At 36.1% G+C, this 16191-nt stretch overlaps 1 protein-coding gene across 12 annotated transcripts in view; it reads right to left on the bottom strand.

The window, feature by feature from the left end:
• The window catches only part of TTC13 (tetratricopeptide repeat domain 13), a 131796-nt gene that overhangs the window by 36192 nt on the left and 79413 nt on the right, over window positions 1-16191 (bottom strand). For 9 of the 12 annotated variants that reach the window (XR_013179166.1, XM_077168303.1, XM_077168307.1 and 6 more), the window contains 2 exons: window positions 15474-15558; window positions 1952-2061 (listed from right to left, as the gene is read on the bottom strand). Coding sequence is in view for 11 of the 12 variants with exons in the window: in XM_077168303.1 (XP_077024418.1) it covers window positions 1952-2061; window positions 15474-15558 (195 nt within the window). In the remaining variant the exon portion in view is untranslated. The remainder of the gene's footprint in view (window positions 1-1951; window positions 2062-15473; window positions 15559-16191) is intronic. The other 3 variants (XM_077168301.1, XM_077168310.1, XM_077168305.1) reach the window with 1 other exon arrangement.

The following is a 16191-nucleotide window of genomic DNA, read 5'->3' on the forward strand; positions in this document are numbered from 1 at the left end:
TTTGATGCAACAGGTACAGTATAAAGGAATTAGCAAAACACTGTATTTAGAACTCAGATCTATAAAGAAAAGTCTGGTAAAGTTGGTGCCTTTACTGAGAGAAAGAGGAAGAACAAGGTCACAAATTATTATGGAAACATAGTAAAAGGACCAAAACATCAGGGGTTCAATGGAGACAAAATTATATTTAATTGGGAAGACATGTAAGCAAAAACCAGGAAACCCTTCATGGAGGAAGTGGCCTGAAGGTAGATCTTAAAGGATAGGAACAGAATGACCAGAGACCCAGAGATGGGAAAACTGGGAGGTAAACTCAATCGGTTTGGTTAGCAGGCCAGGTTCCTATCCTAGAGGAAAATGGTTCAGGGTAAAGCTGCAAATGTTGTTTGAGGCCACGTTATAGAAGGCCTTGAATGCTTTACAGACAGCTTGGTTTGGGTATCAACAGACAGTGGTTGTTGGAGAAGGGCAAGAGAATTTTGGAGCAAGGGGAATGCCTCAGTGGAGTAGAGCTTTAGGTACATAAGCAAAGGGGAGGTCGGTTATGAGTCTATGCAAGAGGTTATAAGGCCTAGATTAAGGGTGATGGGAATGAAACAAACATAGTACATGGCAACGAGTGGTCAGAAACAGCTGAAGAAAGAGGCCACATTTGAGGGAGAAGGAATTTTATGAACTTTTTAATTCAGTAATTTTATTTCTGTCTGAGAGTTTAATCTGAGGATATACATCATGGGTGTACAAAGAGGTAGGAGAAAATTTTCCCTTTAACAGCAAGCCCTGTAGTTCCTTGTTGAGTGAAGAATAATTTTTCTTGGAAAGTAATCTGATAAGTGGGTTGGGTTAGAGAGTGAGACCTCAATACATGGAAAAGCAGCAAAATCTGATCGTTGTTTCACTGGTGTTTACTCATGAAAGCCTGCATAAGAAAGTTTTGAAATGGACCTGAAGAAGTGGCTTCTTGTGGTTTTAGATATAAAAGGCATATGAAAAAGCCAGAGCTCATGAGGCAGAAGGGTCCAGGAGAAAGTCAGCCATACCCCCACTGCTGAATTGGGAGAAATCATCAGAGGACTTTGAACTTGAACATGCTATAGAACTGAGGAGGTGGCATGGGAGGTTGGTTCATGGTATTTCCACCTAGAAGTCAAGGAATACAGAGGCTTCTAGATGAAGTTTGCATTTCAGATGCACATAAAACTATAGTTAATAAAGATGTTCACTGCAGTACTATTTTTAAACTAAAAACATAAGAAACACCCTAAACGGCCAATAACAAAAATCAGTAAGAGAAACTAATATCCATACAAAAGAACACACGCAATCATTAAAAATGCTTATAAGAATAAAATATGGAAAAAAATTATGGAAAAAGTAATGGGAAAAAATTAATGGAAAAGTAATGGTAAGAGTAAAAAAAAAAAACAGACTACAAAATATGTATGATATAATCCCGGTTTTTTTAAAAAAAAATAACCTAATGTTTTTAATTTTCTTATTTTTAATTATCTTTGTATATCAAATGCAGTAAAACTGTATCACTCTTATAATACATAAAAACCTATATTTAAAAAAACAAACTTCACAATGGTCAAAATTTACAAACTTTCAATCTGCCAACCTGTCATCTATTTTCACTTATCAGTAAAGCCTTCCCCCGAAAACTTCAAGAACCCAGAATAATGCTTTCCACAATTTATATTAGACATTATACTTAATATCTAGAAATCTGTGAGATTTAGAAGAGTCAGATGAATTTTCTGCCACTGTAATATCCTAGATGTCACATATAGAATAGAAAGGTTAGAGCTCCACTCTGGACCTTAATAATCTTCATTTCAGGATAAGAGCAAAGATCCAATATGACACAGCTCTTATGACAATATTATGCATATGCATACTTTGTGACACAAGTCCCTATTTCATATGCGCATTTATGAAGCCTACTTACTTGTCTCCTGTAATAGTAATTGTGAATCCATCATATTCCTTCCCTTGATCTTTGAGGCTTGGAACTTTTGTGTTCACAGTGAAGCCATCCTTTGTTTTAGTATTAAACTGCTTTCAGGGAAAAAGGGAATTAATGTTACCAGTTTATAATTCATTGTAATTATATGAATTACATATTTCATATAATCCCTAGCGCTGGCTCCAGCTTAGATGTTTTTCTGAAGCATCACAGAAGTCACCTGATAAAAACACCAGAAGTTCTCTGACGCAGCAGTTAGTTACTGAGCTACCTGTACTTGTCCTCATGCTACAACACAAATTCCAAAAGCCCAAGTTACACTCTCCGTGACCTCTACTGGAATCCAGCAGAAAACTTTAGCACAAAAAGCTAACAGGCTCTCTTAATGAACAAGGTGTACTGCTAAATTTTATGAGCTCTTTTTGGTTTTCTCTCATTTATCTTGATAAGAAGTAATTTTGATTCTCAGAACAGTTGTACTATAATTAAAAAAACAACTTATGTTCATGTTTGTGTTCCTTCAAAGCGGTTTGAGTCTACACTGATTTTTTTGAAAAGTACCCTGAATGATATTCATCAACTGGAGAATGTCACTGAAACACACATATACTCCAACTCTGTAGATCACAGAGAAGTATGTCAAGGGAATTACACAGGCATAAAAATGGAACTCAGGAATGATTAGCATGAAGGCAGTTTCAGATGTCAACTTTTATTTAAAACATTTGTGATGAATATTGAAATGCTAAAAACTTTTGCCATTACCCCCAATATCGTCCCCCTCAAATTCAGTTATTTAATATTGCCAATTTTTAAGGATTGATGGACTTAAAGAGAACCAACAATTAAGTAAAAAGAGGTCCCATTTCACATAAAACACTTGGTAGGGGTAGTCTGTTTAAAATCAGCAGGGCAAATCAGCTGTTCAGCAAAGGTACAGAGAAGGACAGGGGTGAATGAATGGGATATAAGGGAGACAACTCAGGCAATCAGAGTCAACAGCTGGAACTAAAAAAAGGCAAAAGTATCTTTCACAAAGAATGTGATCTTTGAAAAAAACATACAAAGAGAGGGAAAAGGAGAAGATATATTAAACACTTTATGCCAATTCTCACTTAATCCTCACAATATAACTGTAAAATAGGGTTTGATCTCAATTTTTGGATGAGAAAACAAACTTGGTGAAGTTAGTATCTGGCCCAAGTTAACAGAGCTGGGAAACCAGAGAGTAAGAATTTGAATGCAGGCTTTTATTACTTCAAAGTTCTAACAATCTGCCTCTATGGGATCTAAGATGCATTTTAACTTGGTTTTTCATCAAACATAAATTGCACATTTTTAGCATAAGCTGTTGCAATATCACATTTTACAAACACTTTAAACAGGTGGGTTATATTCTCCATGAATTCCATCTTAGTGTAGTCAAGGGGGCATGGACACATTTAGTGAGTCTGAGAAGGTTGGAACCACTGCATTAGCTCGAGACCCTCACAACAACCCACTGAGTTAGGTCTGGCAAGTGCCATTGCTCTTTAGCAGATAAGACACTGGGATGCTGATCGTATCAGCGGTGTGCACAAACTTAGAGACAGATATAGACTGTGGGTTACAGAGTCTTAGTTCAGTGCCTTGTTTACTACGTGATACTTCCTGGTTATTCTTTAGAAATGGATAAAGTTTGGCTATTTATTAAATTATATCTGGCATAAGTAAATTTTATATTCTACAGCTACAAAGAGAATATTTATACAAGTTTTTTTTAAAGTTCAAACCATTAATTGTAAAAGCAATCTACCTGCTGTCAGAACATTTTTGGAGGATAAAGTTTATAAAAAAAGTTATAACTTTATGAAGATTATACTTTTAATCAACATAATTTTTGTTCCTTGTAGTGCCTTTTACCTTGAATTCAAATGTCTTAGATACCGATACTGCTATAATTTCTTTTCATTTGCATTTTACTGGTATACCTTTTTCCCTTTAACCTTCTAAATGTCATCTTGTTGTAGGTGTCTCCTGTAAACACCATATAGCAACACGTTTAAAAGCCAATCTGAGATCCTCAGCTTTTCAGTACAGGGATTAATTATTATTAATGTCATGCTGAGACTTGTCACTGCCATTACATTTCCAATTTACCTTACATCTTTCCTCCTCTTTTTGTAAGCCTGTAGTTGGACTGATTTGATTTTCTATATTCTATTTTCCTACCTTGTAGGATATATCCCATCGGTCCGTCCAGTGTTTACCTTAAAATTTTAATCAAGATATTTATATCTGTATTTTTCTATCAATGTTGTGGGTTAGTCAGTAATTATATTCTCTCAATGAAAAAACAAGTATCATAGTACTTTTTTACTTCCTTTTTCCACTTTTCTCAGTCTTTAATGTTGTAATCACCTAGTTTTTAAACATTAGGTTACATTTTTATAGTTTAATATTATGTATTAACAACCCATTTCACTGGTTTAGTTGTTCACTGCTATTTCTAATATATCGTGTTTTCTTCTTGCTTGGATTATACTTTTTAGGACTGCATCTTTGAATCATTTTAGCAAATATGACAAAATTTCTAAGTATCTGTGGTATGTTTAAAACTGGTTTTATTTTACCCTCATACCTGAATGTTGCTATCACTGGTTCAAATAAATATCCCTCAGAATTTTTTTAGATGCGTTGCTCCACTATCACTGGTAAGAAATCAGGTTATCAGCATGATTTTCTTTCCTTAGTATTGACTTAATTTCTTTCTTTTTTTGAAGTTTATATGTTGTTTCCTTTGTTCTTTTTTTTCCCTAAATAATTAGAGAAGTTGTGGGCTTACACAACAAGCATGAATAAAATATAGGATTCTTATGTACCACCCCACCACCAACACCTTGCATTGGTGTAGAACATTTGTTAAAACTGATGATAGCACATTTTTATAACTGTACTATTAATTAAAGCCCATTATTTAACTTAGGGTTCACTATTTGCATAATGTGTTCCATAAATTTATTTTTAATTTTATTGTTATCATATATACAATCTAACATTTCCTTTTAATCATATTCATTTACATATTTCAGTGCTGTTAACTGCATCCACAAGGTTGTAGTATCATCATGACCATCCATTACCAAAACATTTCCATCATTCCAAATAAGATCTCTATAATTTTAAGCCTTAATTGCCCATTCACTATCCATACCCCATCCTGCTAACCCATATTCTAGATTCTGACTCTATGAGTTTGCTTATTGTAATTGTTTCAAAATTGTGATATTATACAATATTTGTCCTTTTGTGACTTGCTTATCTCACTCAAGATATCTTCAAGATTCATCTACATTGCTGCATATATCAGGACTTCATTCCGTTTTATGTCTAAATAATGTTCCGTTGTATGTATATATGTATATACCACATTCCGTTGTATGTATATACCACATTTATCCACTCATTGGTTGATAGAAACTTTGTTTGCATCTATTTGTCAGCAATTGTGAATAATGCAGCTTTGAACATTGGGGTGCAAATATCGTTTAGGTCCTGAATATCTATACTAGGGGTATATACCTAGTAGAGAGATTCCCAGGTTATATGATAATTCTATACTTAGTTTTCTGAGGCACCCCAAACTGTCTTCCACAGCAGGTGCAATATTTGACACTGCCACTAGCAATGAAGGAATGATTCTATTTCTCCATCCTCTCCAACACTTGTTACTTTCCATTGTTGTTGTGTTTTTAATAGTAGTCATTCTGATGGGTGTGAAATGATATCTTATTGTGGTATTGATTCGCACTTCCCTGATGGCTAATGATGCTGAGTATCTTTTCATATGCTTTCTGACCATTTGTGTATCTTCTGTGGAGAGATATATGCTCAAGTCTTTTGCCCATTTTTAAAATTGGGTTGTTGAAATTAAGTTGAAGGATTTTCTTAGATATTCTGGATATTAATCCTTTATCAGGTATGTGGTTTCAAATTTTTCTCCCATTGTCTGAGCTGTTGTTTACTTTCATGATCAAGTCCTTTGAGGAATAAAAGTTTTAAGTTTTGATGAGGTCCCATTTATTTTTTTTTTTCTTTTGTTGTTTTGCTTTGAGTGCAAAGTCTAAGAAACCATTGCCTAACACAAGATCCTGAAGATGCTTCCCTAAGTTTTCTTCTTGGAGTTTAATAGTTCTACCTCTTATATTACAGTCTTTGATTTATTTTGAGTTGATTTTTGTATATGGTATGAGATAGGGATTCTCCTTTTTTTTTTTTTTTTTTTTTTGCAATTGAAGATCCAGTTTTTTCCAGCACTATTTGTTGAAGAGACTATTCTTTGCCACCTTGTCAAAATCAGTTGGCCATTAATGTGAGGGTTGATTTCTGAGCTCTCAATTCTATTCCGTTGGTCTACATATCCATCCTTGTGCCAGTACCATGCTATTTTGATTACTGTGGCTTTGTAATAAGTTTTCAGATTGAGAGGTTTGAGTCTTCCAACTTCGTTCTTCTTGTTCAAATGGCTTGAGCTACTGAGTGCTCCTTATCCTTCCATATAAACGGGATGATCAGCTTTTCCATTTCTGCAAAGAAGGCTGTTGGAATTTTGAATGAGATTGCACTGAATCTATTAACTGTTTTGGGTAGTACTGACATCTTAATGATATTCAGTCTTTCAGTCCATGAACACAGCATATACCTTCCATTTATTTAGGTCTTCTTTAATTTCTATTAGCAATATTTTGTAGTTTTCTTTGTCCAACTCCTTCACATCCTTGATTAGATTTATTCCTAGATATTTTGATTCTTTGAGTTGCTACTCTGTGAATGGAACTTTTTAAAAATTTCCTTTTCCAAGTGTTCATCATGTAGGTTTAGAAACACTACTGATTTGGGGGTGTTGTTTTGTACCTCACATATGGTGGTTAGGTTCCATTGTCAATTTGGCCAAATGATGATGCCCAGTTGTCTGGTCAGGCAAGCACTGACATGACCTGTTGCTTCAAGGTTATTTTGTGGCTGGCTGAGTAAATCATCAGTCAGTTGACTGCAGCTATAGCCGATTACAGCTGCAATCAGCTAAGGCCTGTTTTCCCACAATGAGATACTCCAATCAGTTGAAGGCTTTTAAGGAAGAAAAGAGACTCTTTCACTGCTTCTTCAGCCAGCAAGCCTGTTCTGTGGCTCTTCATCAGACTCTTCATCACAGCCACCAGTTTCACAGCCTGCCCTATGGATTTTGGACTCTCCCATTCTCTCGGTTGCATGACACCTTAATAAATCTCATATAAATGGATCGCTCCTGTTAATTTTATTTCTCTAGAAAACCCTGAGTAACACACCACCACTTTGCTGAATTCATTTATTAGCTCTAGGAGTCTTGTTGTGGATTTTGCAGGACTATATAGCATCATATCATTTGCTAACAGGGAAAGCTTTATTTTATCCTTTCCAATTTGGATCCCTTTTATTTCTCTTTCTTGCCTAACTCCTTTGGCAAGAACTTCCAGTACCATGTTGAATAACAGTGATGACAGTAGGCATCCTTGTCTTGTTCCTGATCTCAGAGGGAAAGTATGATGTTAGTTGTGGGCTTTTCATATATACCCTTTATTATATTGAGGGAGTTTCCCTCTATTTCTAATTTCTAAGTGTTTTTTTCAAGTAGGCATACTGTATTTTGTCAATGCCTTTTCTGTATCAATTGAGATGATCACGTAGGTTTTTCTCCTTCATTCTGTTGTACAGTACAACTTTAACTGATTTTCTTATGTTGCACCAATCTTGTATACCACAGATAAATAAATGCTACTTGATCATGGTATACAATGCTTTTAATGTGTTGTTGGATTTTGTTTGCTTGTACTTTAGGATTCTTACATCTATATTCATGAGATATTGGTCTTGTAGTCTTCTTGTGGTATCTTTTTCCAGCTTTGGTATAAGGGTGATGTTGGCCTCGTAGAATCATGTAGGGAATGTTCCCTCCTCTTCAAGTTCTTAAATCTTGGAATGTTTGGTAGAATTCCCTGTGAAGCCATCTGGTCCTTAGCTTTTCTTTGTTGGAAGATTTTGTATGACTGATTCAATCTCTTTACTAGTGATTGGTTTGTTTGAGATTTTCTATTTCTTCTTGAGTTAATATAGGTAGTTTGTGTGTTTCTAAGAATTTGTCCATTTCATTTAGGTTATCTAATTTATTGGCATACAGTTGTTCATAGTTGTGCCGGTCTGAATCTGGTGGACCCCAGAGAAGCCATGCCCTTTAACCTTCATTCAGCATTGCTGGGTGGGAACATACTGATTGTTTCCATGAAGATGTGACCCACCCAATTGTGGGTGGTAACTTGATTAGATGATTTCCATGGAGGTGTGTCTCCATCCACTGAAGGTGGAGTTGCTTACTGGAATCCTTTAAAAGAGGAAATATTTTGGAGAGAGTCCCTTTTGGTAGATCCACGAGAAAGCCAGCAGACGCTACCATGTTCACTATGTGCCCTCCCAGCTGAGAAACGTTGAACGTTGTTGGCCTTACTGAACCAAGGTATCCTTCCCAAGATGCCTTTGATTGGACATTTCTATAGACTTGTTTTAATTGGGACATTTTCTCGGCCTTAGAACTAAAAAGTAGCAACTTATTAAATTCCCCATGTTAAAAGCCATTCTGTTTCTGGTAAATTGCATTCCAGTAGCTAGCAAACTAGAACAATAGTATTCTCTTATTGTCCTTTTCATTTCATCAGGGCCAGTAATAATGCCTCCTTTTTCATTTCTGATTTTCATTACTTGCATCCTCTTTTTGTCGATTTTACCAATCTTTTTAAACAACCAACTTTTGGTTTTTCTTGATTCTTTCCATTTTCTTTTTGTTTTGTTTTTTATTTTGTTCATCTCCATTTTAATCTTTGTTATTTCCTTCCTTCTGCTTGCTTTGGGCTTAGTCTGCTCTTCTTTTTCTAATTCTTCCAGTTTTGAGGATAGGCCTCTAACTTGAAGTCTTTTTTCTTTATTAACGTAAGCATTTAGAGCTACAAATTTCCCTCCCAGCACCACCTTCACTGCATCCCATAAGTTTTGGTATGTTGCATTTTCCTTTTCATTCACTCTCAAGATATTTCCTAATTTTACTTTGGATTTCCTCTTTATTCACTGATTGTTTAAGAGTATGCTTTTAAATGATTATGACTCCTGACTCATTATATAGATATTTCTTTTTAGTTTCTAGTTTATTAGAATAGCTAGAAACTGTTGAACTGTAATCCAGTAGCCCTGAAGTTTGATAAAGATTGTAAAACTCCATAGCTTTTACTGTGTGACCCTGTAACTATAAAAACCTTGTGACTATTCTCACAAGCAGTGGGGACAACCAAATCAACAGGTCGAGCCCTTGATCTTGGGGTTTGTTCCTATGAAACTTATGCCTGCAAAGGATAGCTGAGCCTACTTAAAATTATGCCTAAGTGTCACCCCAGAGAACCTTTTTGTTGCTCAGATGTGGTGTCTATCTCTCTAAGCCAATATGGCAAGCAAACTCACTGCCCTCCCCTCCTGTACGTGAGACATGACTCTCAGGGGTGTAAACCTCCCTGACAATGTGGGACAGAAATCCTAGGATGAGCTGGGACTCAGCATCAAGGGATTGAGAAAACCTTCTTGATGAAAAGGGGGAAAAGAGAAATGAGATAAAATAAAGTATCAGTGGCTGAGATATTTCAGAGTTGAGAGGTTATCCTAGAGGTTATTCTTATGTATTATATAGCTATCCCATCTTAAGTTCATGGGCGTATTGGAGTGGCTAGAGGGAAGTACCTGAAAATGTAGGACTGCGTTCTAGTAGCCATGTTTCCTGAAGATGATTGTATAATGATAAAGCTTTTCCAATGTGACTGTGTAATTGTGAAAATGTTGTGTCTGATGCTCCTTTTATCTATGTATAGACAGATGAGTAAAAAACATGGATAAAAAAATAAATAATAGGGGTAACAAAGGTTAAAATAAATTGAGTAGATTGAAGCACTAGTGGTCAATGAGGGGGGGATGGGGGATGGTATGTATGAGCTTTTTCTTTTTTATTTCTTTTGCTGAAGAGATGCAAATGTTAAAAAAAATGATCATGGTGATGAATACACAATTATGTGATGATATTGTGAGCTACTGACTGTACACCATATATAGAATGTTTGTATGTCAAGAATGCTTGCATATTTGTTTGTTGTTTACAACAAAAAATATTAAAAAACAAAAACACCTTGTGACTGACACTCCCTTTATCCAGTGTATGGGTTGATAGGTAATAAAATAAGGACAAAATAATAATAATAATTAGGGGATAAGGGATATGGGATATTTGGGGTTTTATTTTTTATTTCTTTGAAGTATTAAAAATGTTCTAAAATTAATTGTGGTGATGAATGCACAACTTATATGATGATTCTCTGAGGTACTAATTGTATGCTTTGGGTGGATTATTTGGTGTGTGAATATATCTCAATAAAATTGCATTAAAAAAGAATATGTTGTTTAATTTCCACATATTTGTGAATTTTTTATTTCTCTCTCTGTTATTGATTTCTAGCTTCATTCCATTGTGGTCAGAGACTATACATTGTATGACTTCAGCATTTTTGAATTTATTGAAACTTCTTTTGTGACCCAACATATGATTTATCCTAGAAAGTGATCTATGTGTAATTTTACACATTTACAATGTTAAATTTTATCCCATGGCAACCACAAGGAAGAGAGATGAAAAATATATCCCAGATAGAAATGAGACAGCACTCAATATAATACAGCACAAAAAAGCAAAAAAATATAAAAGTAGGTTTTAATGGTAGTGAGGGGCAAAAAAGGTATAATTTATAAAGGCTAAATAGCAAAATAGCAGAAGAAAGTCCTGTATTATCAGTAGTAACTGTAAATGGAAATGGATTAAATGCTCCAGTCAAAAAGCAGTAATTGGCAGAAAGGATAAAAAATACATGACCAAACTACATGTTGTCTGTAAGAGACTCACCTTAAATTCACAAATACAAGTAGGCTGAGGGTAAATGGATGAAAAAAATATACCATATAAGGAGTAACTAAAAGAGATGGGGTGGATATACTAATATCGTATAAAATATACCTTAAGTAAAAAACAGTTATGGGGACAAAAGATGGTCACTGTATACTGATAAAGGGGACAATTCAATAGTAAGGTTCAACAATTGTAAATATATATGCACCCAATAGCAGAGCCCAAAAATATATGAAGCAAATACTGACAGATTTGAAGGCAGAAACTAACAGTTCTATATTAATTGTAGCACTTGTTACTCTCATCTCTTTTTACATTGTATGCCCCAAACCATAGATTTATCATTACTTTTTATGCATTTGCATTTTTGTACCTGTAGGGAGTAAGAGGAGTTACATACCAAAAAATACACTTTAATAATATTGGCAATTATAATTACCTAAATGGTTGCCTTTACCGCATATCTTTATTTCTTCAAAGTGCCATCACTTTGAACCACTGTTTAATGTCCCTTCCTTTTAGTCTGAAGAACTCCCTTTAGCATTACTTGTAAGGCAGGTCTAGTGGCGATGAATTCCTTGAGTTTTGTTTATCTTGAGAATGTCTTCATTTCTCCCCCATTTTTGAAAGAAATCCTCACCAGACAAAATTTTTGACTAGCAGTTGTTTTTCTCCAGCACTTTAAGTATTTCAACCCACTGCCTCCTTGTCTTCATGATTTCGATGAGAAATCAGAACTCAGTCTAACTGGTACTCCCTTGTATGTAGCGTGTTGCTTTTCTCCTGCAGCTTTCAGAATTCTCTCCTTGTCCTTTGCATTTGATAGTGTAATCAATATACGATGGTGTGTATTTTTCTTCAGGTTTATCCTGTTTGGCATTCTCTGAGCTTCTTGGATGTGCAAATTCATGTTTTGTTTTGTTTTGTTTTGTAAAGTTTGAAATGTTCTCTGTCATTATTTCTCTATTCCTTTTGTCCCTTTCTTCTCTTGGGATTCCCATAATATGAATATTGGTGCATTTGATGGTATGCTGTAACAGTCTTAAGCTATTTTTGCTTTTAATACTTCTTTTTTCTTTCAGCTCCTCAGCCTGACTCTGGGATTTATGCCCTAAAATGTCTGTTTCTTGGTTTTGTAACCAGCTGTGGTAAGACAGATTTTCTTGAGCTTCAGCCCTCCCATCTGGAAGGCCTACCCAAGGCAAGTGCAGTGTACAGGGTTCCTCTGCCTTTCTGGCCTCTGTCTCGTCCTGTGGCTTTTGTGCTTGTTTTAGAGTTCTCTCGTTTATAGGAATTTTGGTTGTCCCCATTTCCCAGAAGACAGACCTCCCTCTCCTGAGTATCTGACTTTGGCAGGCCTTTGTTCCAATTGTCTGCCACTATAGTTTTGTTTTGTTTTTTTTTTTAACTCTTTTAATGGTCTCACACTGCTTTTGTCAGAGGGCATATTCTGGGAAGTGGGTCACACCAAGAGAGGACTTTACCAAGTCAGATTTTCCAGCCGAAACAGGGGCAGGAACCCACAAATGGGATGCAGACTGGCTCCAAAGTGCACTGGGGAGGGGATCAGGAAGCACTCCCAAAGCTTCTCCGATAGGTCCCCAACGTTGAGCTTTCCTGGCCTGCCCAGCAAACGTGGACCTCCAGCTAAATGTCTCCTACTGCTCTGAGGAAAAGCTGCATCTTTACATTTCCACCATCTCCACCCTTGTCTGGGAACTGCTGAAACAATGACTGCCATCACCTTTCCCAGAGTGGGTTGATACAATATCTGTCCTTAGAGCTGAGACCCAGTGATCCAAATCCACCTAGTCAAAAGCTGTGAGCAGCAATTGGCGTGCCCACTCCTATTCTTTTGGAAAAAGATTTTTATGTCCCTTTCTGTCATCAGCCAACTAGCCAGGGGCTGGACCCCACAATGGCCTGCTATGAGAGTGGGGGATGTGCACCAATAGCCATGTGCAGAGAGAGCAATTGACTATTCTTTACCATAATTCATCTGCCGCTTCCTCCTGCCCTTCCTTGGCTGCTGTCCAGTATTCTTCCAGCCTTTGGAGTTTCCAAATAGTTGTTTCAGACAGTTCTTACTTGCTTAATAGCTGTGTTGGTGGGAGAACTAAGTCGTGGAGCTTCCTATGCTGCCATCTCCCCGGGAAGTCTCTTCTGTCTTCTTTATTCTTAAAAAGTCCCAAAATCTCATCAGGATGAGCACAGGTGTCAGTGTTTGGACATTCACCATGCTGGACATTCATTAGGCCCTTACGCTTAACTTTTCATAACTTTCCTCTATTATTTTATTGATTAATTCCTCTATTTCTCTACTTCTCTCCTCTGGAACGTGTCTACTTGATACTTCAAATTCTGTGTTTCAACTCTCTTATTTAATATTTCTTTGCCTTTCAATATTGCAAGAATTCATTGATCTTCCAGTTCTATATCTGATATTCAGCTATCTGCAATCTGCTCGTATATTCATCCAAGATATTTTTTTTTAATTTATAAGAGTTCTAATTATTTCTTTTTCATTCCAACTTTTCATTTGTATATTAATTTTTCATGATACTGGCTCAAATCTCCAGGCAAACTAGTTTATGTATTTTTTATGAAGGTCAAACTTACATGCAATGAAATGCACAGGTACAATTTGAAGCATTTTGACAAATATATCCATGTCACCACCACCTCAATCAAGATATAGTACATTTCCATCATTCTGGAAAGTTTTCTCTTGCCCTCTTCCAGTCAAACCCCATTCCACATAAGCAATCATTGTTCTGATATCCGTCACCATAGATTAGTCGAAACTTATAAATGGTTTATATACAATATCTTCTTCTATGCCCAGCTTCTTTTGTTCAACCGAATGTTTTTGAGATTCATCCATGTTGCTGCACGTAGCACTTGTTTTTTTTCCTTTTTATTACTGAGTATTATTCCATTGTTAAACTCCATTAAGAAACACTGATATATCCTATGAACTCCCTGATTTGGAAGAATGTACTGGACTGGGAAAGCTGTAAACTGACACAAAAGTTTTGGACTATTTGGAAAACCAAAGTGGCAGCTTCTCTGTGAAGGTGGGCCACACACTTTGACCTCATCTCATCATGCAAATAAAAGGGAAGAGGATGCTAGGAAGCTACCAGCTTGTTCTCTGTCCAGCATTCGTCTATGAAGCTAAGTGAATAGTGTTAGATAAAAGCCTGTTTTGCAAGTTAATTATTAATCTGAACCTAAAAGCACTGTCTTTCAGTCCTTGAGTTTCCCTTTCTCTGTAAAAATCTTTCATTATCTTCATATTTTTCTTTAAGTCCTGAACACATTTATAGAGCAGACAAGGACTTTAAAAGCACTAAATCCAACATCTAGATGATCTCAGAGTCTGTTCCTACTAACCGGGTTTATTTTTCTTGAATATGGGCCAGATTTTCCTGCTTCTTCACTTAATCTAATAATTTAAGAGCCTAGATTAATGCTGCTTTCCTTTAAAGGTGTTGAGTTTTTCTTTGGCAGGCAGTTGAATTACTAGCAGATCCTTTCAATCCTTTTCAGCTTGGTTTTATTCTTTGTTATAATAGTCTATTTAGAAGTGGTCTATTTTCGAAATTGTCCTTAGCCCTAGGATGTGGACCTTACTCTGAACTTACTTTTCTGATGTGTCCTTTCTGTGGTCTTAACTAAATGTCTGAGATGCTCATAAGATCCCTCCATTCTGGGAAGGCCAGAACTCCAATGTCTCTTGGCACTGTAAAACTTACATCTCTACTCAGCTCTCGTCCCCACAGCAATTGCTCTCTGCTAAGCTTCTCACAGTCTCTCACTGTACATGCATAGCCCGGCTCTCAGCCAAGGATGAAAAGGAACCCTACACTGATGTTTGGGTACTTCCCACCCAGCCTGGCTTCCTCCTCTTCCTTACCCTACTCTGCAAATTCTAGTCACTTAAACAAATCCAAACTCTGATTTCTGCCTCCTTTCAGCAAGACCACTGTATGCTGCCTGGGTTCCACAAACCTGTTCAGTGATCTAGTAAATATTCCAAGGCAGAAAGGTATGGTGAAAGTGGGGTTCACCTCATGTTTCCCTTGTCTCAAGAATCACAGTCTTGTGATTGTCCAATGTCTGAAAACAGCTGCCTTGTATTTTGCCCAGTTTTATAACTGCTATAGTGTGGAAGGGCAGTTGAGTACAGTTGTTCCATTGTAGCCAAAGGAAGACATCAATTATATATATATTTTAAGTTTTCTTCTGTTTCCTCTATTAATTCCATCTAAAAGATCAGTTCTGTTTGAGTCTGCTGCCTGTGTTTTGTTTTATCTTGGTTATTATTCAGAGTATTTTCATAACAGTGTTTTCCCTAATATTGATTTTTAAACACTTAAGGCAGAAGTATTTAATTAATAAATGTGTTTAACAATTAAGAGTTCTTTTTTAAAAGTGCTTTCGTTTGTTTTGCTTTTTTCTTCCTAAAAACACCTACTGAGATTTTGATAATAAATTTACCTTCATAATTGGAAGAAGATCTTCTACTTTATGTACCTTTTCCAGAGCTTCTCTGACTTCCAACAATCCTTTAGGATTATTAGCTCTTTAAAAAGAGAGAGAGTTGGCAATTGAGATTAATGCAGTAATGTCACAATTATGTTATTACTTTGAATTTAAATAAAAATTTCCCTTAATTATGAATAACTTGGTATTCAAAATGTTGGACCACAACTACACTTCTAAATCATGAAATGGCTTAATCTTAATTATTGTGGGGCTGTAGATGAGAATTAAGGAAATAAATAGCAGTCCATCTAGAAGGTGAAAATAGGCAAAGCAGAATTGACTGACAGCCAATGCTTTGTGTATATATGTACTGGTTTAAATTAGATCATAAAGCCTTGATCCTAATATAACAAGTCTGGAATTAGAAGTATATGTGTTCTTATTGGGGGGTGAAAGTCTCCCTAGCAGTGTGGGAGATGACTCCCAGGGATGAGTCCAGCCCTGGCACCATGGGATCAACAATTCCATCCTGACCAAAAAAGGGAAAAGAAGCATAACAAATAAGGTTTTCAGTGGCTGAGAGAGTTCAAATAGAGTCAAGAGGCTACTCTGAAGGTTGATCTTATGCAAGCTTCAATTAGACACTGCCACCTATCATAACTTGCCAAAGCCCAAGCAGAACCATTTCAGCCAATCCTAAAGAACACTTAGGATAATATATAAGATTCTA

The sequence above is a fragment of the Tamandua tetradactyla genome, chromosome 7 (genome assembly GCF_023851605.1).
Source record: "Tamandua tetradactyla isolate mTamTet1 chromosome 7, mTamTet1.pri, whole genome shotgun sequence".
NCBI classification, from domain to species: domain Eukaryota; kingdom Metazoa; phylum Chordata; class Mammalia; order Pilosa; family Myrmecophagidae; genus Tamandua; species Tamandua tetradactyla.